Consider the following 14,372-nt stretch of genomic DNA (forward strand, 5'->3'; position numbering starts at 1 on the left):
GTGAGGGAAGAACAGTTATCTGTATTTGTTTGTGGTAGACCCACCACTTGAATCACCGGCAATCCCTGGAATCATCTTCATCTCATCTCTGTCGTGAATCAGGTTAGGGTTTCTCCTAGGTACAGCTCTCAAATCATTACTGTAGCCTCACTTTTTGAGATAATAAGATTATTATACCAGATAGAACTTATTCATTTCTTCAATTAAAACTGAAGATTTTAGAAATTTGGCATCGGGATTCTTCAATTTTAAAATTGAATGAAAACCCATCACTCAGATTAATGTTAATTGTTAAATTGTTTCTTGTGAAGTTTGAATAATCACTTTTGTGATCATGCTAGCTGTGTGTATGCACTTGATTGATTTTGTGATATACAACCTTGTTATTGCTTGCTTATAATCTTCCACCCTCATCTGAATCTACATACATCATATGTGTCAAACTGTCAATTATTCGATATAATTACTACAGTTATTGCCGTTTAAAAAGAATGTTACTGCAAATATTCATCAACAAGCAACAGAAAATACTTGTTGCCAGATGGTGTGCAAGGTGTAATAGGACCGCAAAGTTCAACATGTATTAGTTCAAGATTCAATAGTCATACCATCAGATTCATGTATACCCACATGAATCTGCTAAAATCATCAACAAGCAACAGAAAATACTTGTTGCCAGACGATGTGCAAGGTGTAATAGGACCGCAAAGATCAACATGTATTAGTTCAAGAGGCCGTTTTGCTTGATACGAGGCATGAGACGGAAATGGGAGCCTTCGTTGCTTCCCGACCAGGCAACTTTCACAAAGTTGTGACTTGTGGTTTATGCTTGGAACCCCAATCACCAACTTTTCTTGTGTCATCATTCTCATGGCATCAAAGTTTAAATGCCCGAGACGAGCATGCCAAATCCAAGCAATCTCGTTCATTTTAGAAAATAAATAGGTTGGTAAAACAACATGAAGACACACTTTATAGAGCCGGTTTGGAGACCTCTTGACCTTCATTAGCGCTGCACCCGATCGATCATAGAGTGAGAGATAAACCGTTCTCAATATTTGTCTTGCATCCAACCTCATCAAATTGCCCGAGACTCAATATGTTATTACATAAATCTGGAATGTAATAAACATTAGTAATGAGTCTTTGATCGCCATTTTTACATTGAAGAAGAATCGACCCCTTGCCTCTGATTTCAACTGTCGAACCATCTCCAAACTTTACACACCCTATCGTTTTTTCATCGAGTTCACTAAAGTAAATCCGTTCACCGGTCATGTGATTGCTTGCACCATTATCTAAGTACCAAACGCCTTTCTCGGTACTGTCTTTAGCATATTCACTAGGAAACACCTTTTCTTCATTCAACATTACCAAATCTTGTGGAGACTTTACCATTAGTAAAGTAGCATCATCATCCTCCCTTGCCAAATTAGCTTCGTCTTCAGTTCTTCTCGGAACCCGACAATTGGCTACAAAGTGACCGAGCCTGTCACAGTTGTAACACCTTTTGCCATTTTGATCAGCCTGTTCTGGCCTTTGATTATTATTCGAGGGATGTCTATCTCCTCGTCCGCGGCTGCCAAGTCTACCGCGACCTCGACCACGACCACGGTGAGTGATCGGAGCTGATCCTCAACCTCTACCGACTTGTTTCGTCTCAGATCTGTGCTTCTCTTGCCACTCAGATTTGGTTAGTAATAACTGACCTGAAGAGTCTTTGGCTGCTCCAACGGGTTTGATACGTTCTTCGTATGCTTTGAGTCGTCCGACGATCTCTTCAAATGGCATAGTATTCAGGTTGGAATATTGTTCTATTGTAGCAACAATAGGAAGAAATCTGGTTGGTGCAGAAGTCAGCAACTTCTTTACTAGCACCTTTTCTTCAATTGTCGTTCCAAGTGTTTGGAACTTGGACATGATCCCACCAATCTTGCTAGCATAATCATCAATGCTATCAGCCTCCTTCATGCTCAATAATTCAAACTCTCGGTTAAGAGTTTGAATCCGAGCCTGTTGTACCCTTTCAGCACCAAGATACCGAACTTTAAGGGCGTTCCACACGTCCTTAGCCTCCTTGTGACATGCAACTTGCAACAAGATGTCTTCCGGCAGCGCCTGGAAGATGAAAGCCCTTGCTTTCTTCCTGACTTTGACATCCACGTCATCTCCTTCAGGTGGTTCTATGGCATCCCATATTCCTTGGGCATCCATGAACGACTCCATCTTGACAGCCCAAGAGGTATAGTTCATTGTACTTAGTAACGGACATTGGTACGATGTTGTTCCCCCGACTTCTCTGATAGTAACATCTGCTGAAACAGAGTTTCGATTTGCAGTGGTACTGCTACTGCTGCTTGAATCAGCCATACGGACTGCTGGTCAGATTCGTTTTTTATCAGATTCTGGGCTGGAACAGGGGTTATGGCTGGTGAACAGGCGTCGTACCTTCGACCTATGTGATTGGCGGTGGCTGTAGTGTTTTTCTGGACTAGTTTTACAGCTGGTTGGATCAATGAGCAAGACTCTGATACCAATTGTTGGTCACAATTGGATCTTGAACTAGAAAAACAAAACAGAAAATATGGACCAGATTTCTACTAACTTTTGTAGTTGATTTCTTATAAAAACTGATTTGTAGTAGTGGTAGTGGTAGTACATAATCAAAGAAACAAACCCCTCTATTTATAGAGTGGGAAACACAAAACTACTTGACACCTACTTGACACACAAGTTGGTCTTACACCTTATCCTACCCACTTGTTATCTTCTGCAGATTTACTTAAAGCAAGCAACCTGAATTTTCAATCCACTTGGCTTGCAACTTGTTTTATCTTTTCTACTAAGCTTTAACCCAAAGTTAAATATGAAAACTGTTTTTACCGGCTGGTAAAAACCGAACTGAACAGTAACAGGGAATCAACTAACATTTCTAGTCATTGATATCCGTTTCAACCTGGACCCATTTAAACTTGACCCGGATTGGTACTTTTCTAAAATGGCCCTTTTGACCCATTTTGCGAGGTTTGCACGCATTACACTGTTAGGATTTTGATCGAGTGTTAAAAGAACGAGCTCGATATAATTTGAATTTGATTGCAGTTTTTGAAGACATTGACGATGACATCCTTGGGTACATCTAAAGGCGTTTTGGAAATCGCAAAGTTTGCCGTGTACGTTACGGTTCCAATCGGGCTTATGTATTTCTTCGCCAATGACACTAAGAATCTTCACAAAGTCATGGGCGGCGTAAGTATATATTATTATTATTATTGTTGTTACATTTCATCATTTTAATCTTTGTATTAGTGCTATGAGTCATTTGTGTTTGTTTTGAAGCGACAATATGTTGTGTACCCTCCGGAGGGACCGAGACCGCAATCACCAGAGGAACTAAGAGAAATGGCCCGTGAAATAGCTCGCAAACGAGGCACACAGTCATGAGCGGTAAAGTTTATATCGTTTGCATAATCTATATGTTCCATCATGAACATGTGCTTTTAGGTCATGTTATGTGCTGTCAAATTTCAATAAAAATGTATCAAGTTACTTACATGTAATTCTGTTATCTTAAAGAATGTGGTTGTAAACTTGTAATTGACATTTATGGCATTGACATAATACGTGATGAACTGTTTTTGGGCCGAGCTTTTAAGGGTCGATTTGTGATTTGTAAGTCAAGGTCAAGCAATTAATGTGGTCCAGTTGCTGACCCATAAGACAAGATGGGTGGAACCGTGGAAGCACAAAATCCATTCAGTTGCATATGAATACATGTGAAGACTTCAACGAAAGTATATGCTGTAGATTTGATGGATTTCAACGGATTTTGTCAAGCGTCTGGAAAACTCGGGTGTGAAGACTAGACCAAGTTGGCTATGTGTGGTTTGATCCTTAGATAATCCTAATTTGCAAGTAGTTATGATTTTGAGTCAAACCGAACCAAATAGAATGCCAACTTTCTAAACAATCTTAGAACCAAAAATGACATCTTCAAACGCTTGATGTCTTTCTAAAATCTCTCTTGGTTCGTTTCACGTTTTTTTTCCCTCTACTGGCTTAGTGTGACCACTCGTTCTAAATATACTTAGATCAGTAATATAAATAAAATGACAATTGCATCACGGGGAGGGATCTTTTGAGAACCATGTTGAGTTTTAATAACTTAAGAACTCCATTTTAGGTCACACATTTAATTAAATAGATTGGAATATGTGGTTCAGATTAAATCTAACAAAAAAAGTCAAAATAGGAGAGAAAATAAAGATGTAAATGGTTACACTAATTTTTTACGTTCGTTACACATATGTAAAAAGTTGATTTGGTGTGTAAAAAATTATGTACTTTTTTTTACGTGTATGTAATTTACATATATTTCGCATGTGTAAAAAATATTCTAAAAAAAAATTGTTACACTGAGTATGATGATACATGTATGCAATCTAATACATATGACCGATACATGCGAGCATGTGATGTACTACTAAATGCAGGCGTTGCTATATCAAACCAGTACCACCACAGCATTTGGTGTCATGCCTTTGATCCTTCACATCGCAGTAAGGGTTGCAGAGGCAACCAAATAAGGATTTAAAGTTCATTTCTCAAATGTTGAGCGCAAGTCAAGGCTGTACGAGTTTGAATTGGGAAAATGCCACCACCAATATAAAACTAGCTTCCGCTCATATAATAATCGCTTCCGCCTATATAACATCAGCTTCAGCCAATATCAAATCCCCCCCCCCCCAAAAAAAAATTCCCGACTTTCAAGATTTCAATCTACACTAAGACTTTACATGCCATCGATCCTACCGTCTTCCTCCAATCATGTGAATGGTGTATTTTATAACTGCGCGCCAAGTGTTCCATGAAATGTCTTTTTAAGTTTTAGCACGTTTTGCCATATTTTATGACAACTAATTCTTCTACTTTGAACGGCTCATGGCCGTGCCCGTTCCGTGCGTTTCATTGTTGTTAGAATGGTGGAGCGGGAAATAAGGGGATTTCTCGCTTGATCTCTCATCTCAAGAGTGTGCACCTTACTAAAGAAGAACGTAAAAGTGTGTTGCGAGAGGCGATCCCTACAGACCATGGCTTGTTTTTGAAAGTGGATGAAACATTAAAGGTTTTGGATCAATGGTTGTGTGGGGATTGCATGAACCTTCAGAGCTTGAAACGTGCTTGTCATCACCCTGATGGCATTGTGAAGTTTAATGATCGTGCAATTGACTCAAATACACACATTATTGGGATTTCGAAACCTTCTATCAATGGCCCTGAGACAACTGTTCATGAGTCCTTCGTGTTGGATGTCTCCATCCTTGATCGTGTACTTAAGGCACCTATCGTTACCGTCAAGAGTATCCCTCATACTTGTCGGTTGGCCTTTTCGCAAGCTTTGAAAACAGCACTCTATAAAGTGGTTGCTCAACCAGATTCTGTTGATTCGTGGGTTAGGCTGTTACTTCTTCCTCGTTGCACTTTACAAGTGTTCAGACCCAAAAATAGGCACGAAAGCATGTCCGGGAATAAGAAAGCCATGCAACACCATTCAATAAGGAGTTCTTTAGCCACATGGGGGAAAGTTGACGGTATCACCATGTTAATTAAAAATCTGTTAAATGGTTCTAGTTCAGGGTCATTAGGCCAAGGTGACATGGATATTCAAAATGAGGGGGATCTTGTCAACAATAACATTAAACAGTGTCTTCGAAAAGTTGCGGATGATCACTTTACTGCTGCAGTAAAACTTTTATGCTCATCCGGTGTTGCACCATACAATTCTGATACCACAAAGGCTTTAGAGGCTAAACACCCGTACAAGAAACCGTCAACTATGCCGAACATGACTTATTCTGAGCCTCCTCTTGTGGCAGAGGTTGATAGTGTCCTTGGTTGCATTAAATCGTTTCCTAAAGGAACTTCGTGTGGGAGGGACAGTTTGAGGGTGCAACATATTTTGGATGCTCTTTGTGGAGAAGGGTCGGCTATTGCCACTGACCTCATATGTGCTATCATTGTAGTGGTTAATTTATGGTTAGGAGGGAGATGTCTGTCTATTTTGGCAGAGTTTGTCGCGTCTGCTCCTCTTACACCGCTTTTAAAACCCGACAACGGGATTCGACCTATTGCAATGGGTACTATATGGAGGCGTTTGGTTTCTGAGGTTGCTATGAAAGGTGTTGGCAAAGAAATGACCAAATACCTTAATGATTTCCAGTTTGGAGTTGGTGTGTCGGGTGGTGCGGAGGCCATATTACATAGCGCCAACAGGGTATTGAGTAAGCGCCACACTGATGGGTCTCTTGCAATGCTTACAGTTGATTTTTCTAATGCATTTAATATGGTGGATAGATCAGCTTTACTTCATGAGGTAAGGATCAGATGCCCTTCTATTTCCTTGTGGGTGGAATTTTTATATGGGCAGCCAACAAGACTATATCTTGGGGATGATCATATTTGGTCCGCCACGGGGGGTTCAACAAGGAGACCCATTGGGACCACTTCTTTTTTCCCTTGTTTTACACCTACTTGTGCATCATATTCGAGACAATTGCAAGCTTCTTCTACATGCTTGATATCTTGATGATGGGACAGTCATTGGAGATTCAATGGAGGTGGCTAAAGTGTTGGATATCATTAAGTTGACGGGTCCAACTTTGGGTCTTGAACTGAATATTAAGAAAACTGAGCTATTTGGCCTTCTTGTGATGGTACGAAGTCTTGTGACGGTTTATTCCCTACTGACATCGGAAGACCATTATTAGGGGTGAAGCTTCTTGGGGGAGCTGTTAGTAAAGACACAGGGTTTAATATGGTGTTGGCAAAGAAGAGAGCTACTAATGCTATTGATTTGATGTGTCTTCTCCCAAAACTTGGTGAGCCGCAGAGTGAGTTACTTTTGCTTCGATCATGTATGGGTATTGCTAAACTTTTATTTGGTTTGAGAACATGCCAACCTGTACACATGATGGAGGTAGCGGTGTTTTTTGACAAGGGATTGTGTAAGGCGATCGAGGACATTGTAGTTTGTGGAGGTCCTTTCTTTGGAGACCTCCAATGGCGACTTGCTTCCTTACCCATTAAGAATGGGGGTTTGGGGTTGTATTCGGCAGTAGAGGCTTCCTCCTATGCGTTTGTGGCCTCGAGAGCCCATTCGTGGGTGCTTCAGGATCACATTTTGCGAGATAGTGGTATATGTGGGATGGATTCTGATTATTCTTGTGCCCTGGCTTGTCTTCGTGATATGATTCTAAGTGTCGATTTTAGCAGGTTCACTAACAAAGAGACCGCCCCCTCTAAAGCCCAGCATGCATTGACGAGCACTCTTTTTAGTAAAATTGTTCACGACATGGTGTCACACTTTGATGACAAGTAGAGAAAAAGCCATTTTTGAGTGTCTACGAGCACCACTTTCTTCTGGCTATCTCTATAGATGGGTTAGGCCAGCATATGTCTCCAGTAGAGTATCGTACTATTCTTAAGTATCGCTTCATGATTCCTCTCTTCCCGGTTGATGAGATATGTGTTGTTTGTCGTAAGGCGTGTTTAGACTCATATGGGGAGCACGCGGTGCACTGTAAAGAGCTCCCGGGGTTCAAGTACCGACACGATCTGGTTAGGGATGTGCTCTTTGATATATTCAGGAGGGCTGGAATTTCTGTTAAGAAAGAAGCACCTGTGAATTTCCTGACTGACACGTCGGAGGGAAGATCATCTTTTCGACCGGCTGACATTTTGGTGTTTGGATGGATAGGGGGAAAACAAGTGTGTGTGGATTTAACAGGGGTTTCCCCTTTGGTGGGCTTAGGGATTAGTGGTTTCGCAGTCAGTCAAGCCGTATTAAAAGCTGCTTCAGGCAAAGTGGCAAAACATGAGAAGGTGTGTCTTGACAACCAACATGTATTTATTCCTTTTGCTTTTGACACTTTTGGTTTCCTCGCGCCTGAAGCTGTGGAGTTACTTACCCGTGTTCAGCAGGTCATGCATAGTAATGTTATGACTTCAAGATCAGCAAATGTAGTTTTAAAAGATTGGGTTTTGCAATTCAAAAGGGGGTAGCGGCGCAGCTTGTTGCCCGCTTGTCTTCTGTTTCGATGTAATCTAAACATTTATATAAATTTGAAATCCAATAACAACGAAATTGTCGGGTTAATAGTTAAAAAGTAACCGGATGACAATTTGGATGGAATGGACATATTTGGAAAATCTTGGTCAAATACATAAATTATTGATTCTCAACTCTTGTGGAATAGTTGGGTTCCTAAAAAGATCAACATTCTTGTTTGGAAGGTGGAAATGGATAGACTCTCGAGTCTTGTGGGGTTATCCAAAAGAAACATTGATGTGGGCCCGATAAATTGCAAGCTATGTGGAAATTATGAGGAAACTAGTGAACATTTGTTCACGTCTTGCTACTTCGCCACCTTGGTTTGGCAATTTGTTTGCAATTGGTGTCATATTCCTTATATTTATGCTTTTCCGGTCCGAGACTTGCTTGAGTATCAAGGCTCTAGCATTACAGACTATTAGAAAAATGTGTTATATGGGATCATTCTCATACGTTGTTGGGTATTTGGAAGACGCGAAACAAAACTATTTTCTCACACAAACCGGCATGCCTTGACAAAAAGGTGGAAGATATCAAGTCTTTAACTTTTCGTTGGATAAAAAATTATTCAACTTTTAAAAGGATTGCTAGCGTCTCGCTAGTTGTTTAAATGAAATTTGTTGTTTCCAAAAAAAAAAGATAAATTGTTGATTTAATTTTAGATTAATCAAATTGACAATCGACTGGGCCCAACTTCGTGTTAGGACATAGTTTTATATCCCAACTGGTTTTCATATGCACGTCTAGTAGCTTATGCCTGGACTTAGAGGTGCAACAAAAACGTGTTTGTATTCACCGACCGGGTTTATAACCCAGCCCACTTCACAAAAAGAACCAGTTTGGGTCAAACTGGTTTGGAACCGACCCAACTTGTCGTTTCGTATACCGGTTCGATAGTCTCATTCTCGAACCCGAACCCGAACCCGAATCGGTTTGGGTTTAGAAACTGATCCGTACACGTCTTCTTGGACTTAACCAAACATGCGTTTAGTCGGCAAAACACTAGAGTTTGAAAAATAATGGAAATCGAAAGCAAAAATGGCTCCAAAATCCGGCTTCAAACACCCTCTGAACCCATCGATTTCGGTAGACGAGGACTAGGGTTTACCCCCACAGACCATACAGTTTCCCGCCATCACATATCCTTCAACCTCCACGAAAACAGAGCCATCATCCACTTCCAAGTCAAGGGCAAAAACCCAATTTGGGTACGCCATTGCACAGAAGGTGAAATTAGGGTTTACAGAAGATCCGAACGAGGTGAACTGAAGCCCGGAGACTCGTTCTGCGTGTCTTCGAAGACTCCTGTTTGGTTTAATTTGAAGAGAATTGTATCTGAAGATGAAGATGGTAATGATTTGGATAGTGAAGTTGGATTTGATGAAGTGTTAGCGGAGGTATCGGGGATTGATCATGATGAAATTGAGACTGGTGATTTATCAGATATCGATCCTGTTAAAGGTTTGTTATTATATAAAAAATTTGATTTAGGGTTTAAGGATGTAAAATCATGTTGTTAAGATTGTTACTCATTTAGGGTTTAATTGCCTGAGTATATAATAATAATAATATCTTTTGAGAGATCAGGCATCAATAGAACTGAACATTCCCAAAAGTGTGCGATTTATGTTGTTTCTGCACCATTCGTTTTGGTCGGTTTTGGGCGAAAACCGAAACTTTCAGTTTTTTTTTTTAATTTTGAAAGTTGTTCGGTTTCGGTTTTGCCACTTGAGCTAAAAAAAATTGGGGTGGATATTTTTTTGGCCCAAAATAATGAGTTTGGGTCTAAATTATTTTGTTTATCACTAGCTAATTGAGATTATACGTTTGGGCTAAAATATTTGAGATACATATTTATTAAATTCTTAAAAATTACTTTTAAAAAAATTGAAAAATTTATAAATTTGGTTCAGTTTGGTTTTTTCGGGTTCGGATATGCTTTTTTTGGTTTCATGCACACCCCTTTATTGGTGTTTGCAGAGTTCAATTTTGTTGTTATGGGACACGAGTTTGATTGCTACACAAAGAAGTTGATTCGTGACATAAGGAACTGGAATTGGTTTCTTGAAGAACCTAACAAGGATAGCGATGATGAAGATGAGGAAAAATCGAGAAAAGGTGCAAGAAAGAAGAGGAAAAAGAGCGGAAAGAGGGATGATGATGAAGATGATGTTTGGACGGGTGAGAGTGAAGAGGATGTTGAGGTGATGAAGAAAATGAGGAATGACCCGAAACCTAAGTATTCTACTAGATCGAAAGATAAAAGCAAAAAGGGTGCGGGTGCAAGTAAAAGAGATAAAGATGATGTGAAGATGAAGGCAGCGCGTGACGATGATGAAGAGGAAGACGAGGATGATGAAGATGAAGGTGATGAAACTTTGGGCGGGTTCATAGTTGATGATGAGGATGTAGGAGAAGGAGATGAGGATGATGATGATGAAGAGGAAGAGTTTGAAGAAGATGAAGATGATGAGTAAGTAGTTGTTGGTTGTTTAGAGTCATTTAGGATGTTTTGTCTTTTTATGTTGTTATATGATTGTATGCTAGTAGTATCATGTATAAGTACCTAGTACTTTACAAAGAATCTCAAATCAGATCTATAATACAGTCATATGTTTAGTTATTGTTTTTCACCACAAACTGATTTAACATTGGATCCTAAATTCCTAAGTAAATAATGAAATTATGACGGTGAATGTCTCAAGGTACAACATCAGAGAACTGATTATTTGGTTGACCAACATTATTCAAAAATCAAACTCATACTGTTCATCTCAATTGGCTCAAATTGCAGCATCAGATGATTTGGATCCCAATTTTGACCAAGAATTAAATCAAAATTCTCCAATGCATGATGATCAAGAAGTGAATCACCCGTGAATGATGGTGGAAGCGGAGGAAGATCAACATCAGTTTCGCTGTGACTCTCACTTGGCTGGAATTGCATCATTAGATAATCTGGATTCCAGTTTTGACCAAGAATAAAGTCAAAGTCAAGGTTTTGATTACCAAAACCCTTTTGAGAATCATAGCTTGGGATAATATCAATCTTTTTGTTTATTGGATTAGTGTCAAGAAGCTTCTTCTTTATGTTGGAGTTGCAGAAGTTTTTAATGGCACTATCTGTTCTTCCTGGTAAGTATTTTGCTATTTCTGCCCACCTGTTCTCAAACATATAACAAATATATCAAGATTTTTATAAATAATAATAACTAAAACATACCAAGCATCAGTGTCATATACTTGTTTCCCAAGTTATTGTGTAGATTGATTATGAGCATGGCTTCTTCAGAAGAAAAGTTTCCTTGTCTTAAACCCGGTCTTAAATAATTAGTCCATCTTAATCTACAACTCTTGCCACTTCTTCGTAGCCCTGCTTTAATAAAAATAAAAATAAAATAAAAAAATAACCAATAAATATGTCAATAAAGATCATGAAGGCGGTCGTTGTGTAGCACATATAGTTATGTCAAAAGATAAATCATTCATTTAGCCTAGCTACTTTTATCATATCAGACTTTTCCCATTAGTAATGACTTAAACTAATGTGATAACAACGGTCCCACATAGCATACAGATTTGTGCATGCATTTGTTATCCACGAATATACGTTGGCATATGCATTATACTACTGCTATTATTATTCGTGTGTAAACTGAAAATTTCTAGGGTTTAAGCTAGTAAAAGCACATATGCAAGTAACGTAGATACGTGACCACATATTCATCTCTCTCATGCTATATGCATGCTTGATATTGTTTCGATGTTACCGTATAAATGCAAATATAATATATAAATAAAAATAATTGGTTACAAGTGTAGAGAAAAAGAAGACCTGCAAATTTAGGAACAACCCTCCAACAAGAACCATGGAGACCATGGGCAGACATGTAATTAACTAGTTTCTCATCCTCTTCTGGTGACCACAATCCTCTTTTCAGTGAGTTCATTTTTCTCTAATGATGAGTGAGTGACCATTGGCAAGCAAATAATGCAATATATATGAATGAACGTGCGCGTGCACGCGTACATAAGCACGCACGTTTATAAGCGCTTACGCGCGCACGCGTGCATATGTGAGGATGATATTGAATGTCTACAATCAAAATGGAAAAGGCTTTATGTATGGTGCATAGAAAGGGGTCCTTGTAGTCCTTTATGGGTCCCTACCTTAGTCAAAGTAGTAAAGTTCAGATTAAGGTTTGCTTGTTTTAATGTTTGAAAGACATGTCTCTAGGACTTCACCTGTAGTAGAGTGCAGTAGTAGTTCATTCTATTTTAATATAGTTTTTAAAAGATTGGGTTTTGCGATTCAAAAAGGGGTAGCGGCGCAGCTTGTTGCCCACTTGCCTTCTGTTTCGATGTAATCCAATAAACAATTTATAATATTATAAAAAAATTAGTTCGGTTAAAAAAAAAATTTTAATAAAAGCACAGGATGATGCTTTTATTTTAAGATAGAATAAGATTCTTTATATTTAATGACATTTGGTAACATATTGACATCAAAGGAACTATAACATTCTGAATCGTTGTTATCGAACACAAAAGTAGGAATCTAAGTCATGTCCGTGGACAAAGATAGTACACTTTTGGTAATGTGTTGTGTTTAATAAACGTTGTTACAAACCATACACATCTTGATGGCTGTAAGCCTATTAGTAAACCCCAAATTGAATTTTTTTTATAAAATCATAGTCATTTATAGGGTTTGACAAGGATTCATTTATTAAAATTGTTTATTTGCTTATTAAAACTGAGGAAGTCGAAATCACAATTAAAACCAGTACGAATGATTCTTAGTATATAGTCCCCCACCAATCCATCATGTTCAATGCAATCTAATTAGAAAGGTTACATCACTATACAAGATTGAAAATAGAACATTTTTAGGGACATCGTGTTCGACTTCAATCGATTCAATGCACACTGGCATGTTTTTTAGAAAACCAACCCCACAAATTTGATAGCTTCTTTAGCATTAGAATTTGTGTTCGAATGGCTTGTGAATCCGACTAATGATGTATTTCTAGGGACGTGTGATCAGTAAACGACTATTAGTCTGGAAAAAAAAAACCTCTCATAGTTGGTCTTAGTAATATTCATGATTTTGTGTGTTTATCAAACACGTGTCACCAAAACGAACAAAGTATGTCACTTTCGTTTTCATTTTATTAACAATAAACACATAAACCAGACTGAGCTCAATGTACCATTTGTTACACTAACCAATCATTAAGATTACTCGTCTCAGATAACAAAAAAAATTTAAGTGTGAAACTGCAATTAAAATGTAAACTTGTGTTAAATTGCGATTAGAAGGCGGGTTGTAGTCGTGCACATCAATGTTTTGTTTTTTAATATCAAAATAAATATTACACCTTTAATGTTAACAAGGGTAACAAAACTAACCGAGTAAGTGTATTGATTTTATTTATGATTTATAAATTATAATGCTTGATCATAGAAATATCAATAAATAATAAAGTTAAAATTATACTATATATAATTAAAAACCCACAGCTACAGTACTACAGTAGAAAGATTGTGATTAGTTTCTTTTTTTTTATTATTTTCTAAATCTATTTTAGAATTTATTAATTTGAAACTAAATGAAGTAACATAAAAAAAATGGCTGGTGTGGTGGTTTTGTTGTGTCGTTTGAAGTTATAGGACCCGAGTTTGAGCCTCCTGGAGGCGTTTTTTATTATTATTCCTTTTAGCATTTGTTCATTTGAAAGTAATAAAAGTAATAAAAAAGGAAGCTGTTGATGTGGTATTGTTTTGTTGTTGCAACTTGCAAGTCCCGAGTTCGAACCTTCTTGAAACCATTTTTTTTTTGTTTTTTTTAAACAGAAATAGATCTTTGTATTTATAGATTTCATACTTGATCAAGCAATAAAAAAGTAAGGTGGTGTGGTGTTTTGTTTTTTAATTTGTTTTAAATACGTTAGTTTGAGAAATTATTTTTTGGGTTTGGTTTTGATACCGTAAAGAACGTTGCCGATACCAACCGAATTCGCGTCAACTTACGAAAACAACGCCCGGGTGCAACCACCACAGAACTGCCTAGCGTGTCCCGGCGCAACGCGCCGGGTAACAACCTAGTTAAATCTTGGGTCCTGCTAGGGACACCCCACACCCCTTTAATACGCCGCGTATAGACCTATACGCGGCGTATATGGTACGATCTGACATCCTAGCCTGTACGCCAGTCATAGGCTTGTCGTATCGTACCCTATACGCCGCGTATAGATCTATA

At 38.4% G+C, this 14,372-nt stretch overlaps 3 protein-coding genes and 1 pseudogene across 3 annotated transcripts; 2 read left to right on the forward strand and 2 right to left on the reverse strand.

Annotated features, from left to right (window-relative positions):
• Window positions 1-1,026: 1,026 nt before the first annotated feature.
• LOC143614285 (uncharacterized) lies at window positions 1,027-2,370 on the reverse strand. The gene is made up of 2 exons (XM_077087771.1): window positions 1,710-2,370; window positions 1,027-1,628 (listed from the first exon to the last, which is right to left on the reverse strand). Exons 1-2 carry the CDS (start codon window positions 2,368-2,370, stop codon window positions 1,027-1,029), a joined length of 1,263 nt encoding a protein of 420 aa, XP_076943886.1.
• Window positions 2,371-3,072: 702 nt separating this feature from the next.
• LOC143614288 (uncharacterized) lies at window positions 3,073-3,632 on the forward strand. The gene is made up of 2 exons (XM_077087772.1): window positions 3,073-3,249; window positions 3,340-3,632. The coding sequence occupies exons 1-2, from the start codon at window positions 3,121-3,123 to the stop codon at window positions 3,442-3,444; spliced, it is 234 nt and encodes a 77-aa protein (XP_076943887.1). The 5' UTR covers window positions 3,073-3,120; the 3' UTR covers window positions 3,445-3,632.
• A 5,497-nt stretch (window positions 3,633-9,129) lies between these two features.
• LOC143614290 (uncharacterized) lies at window positions 9,130-10,587 on the forward strand. The gene is made up of 2 exons (XM_077087774.1): window positions 9,130-9,571; window positions 10,091-10,587. Exons 1-2 carry the CDS (start codon window positions 9,130-9,132, stop codon window positions 10,585-10,587), a joined length of 939 nt encoding a protein of 312 aa, XP_076943889.1.
• A 266-nt stretch (window positions 10,588-10,853) lies between these two features.
• LOC143614286 (transcription factor MYB93 pseudogene) lies at window positions 10,854-12,060 on the reverse strand (annotated as a pseudogene).
• Between the last annotated feature and the right edge of the window lie 2,312 nt (window positions 12,061-14,372).

Source organism: Bidens hawaiensis, unplaced genomic scaffold, assembly GCF_021521415.1.
Source record: "Bidens hawaiensis isolate Kalapana, Puna unplaced genomic scaffold, B.hawaiensis_p1.1 tig00039543_1, whole genome shotgun sequence".
In the NCBI taxonomy this organism is placed as follows: domain Eukaryota; kingdom Viridiplantae; phylum Streptophyta; class Magnoliopsida; order Asterales; family Asteraceae; genus Bidens; species Bidens hawaiensis.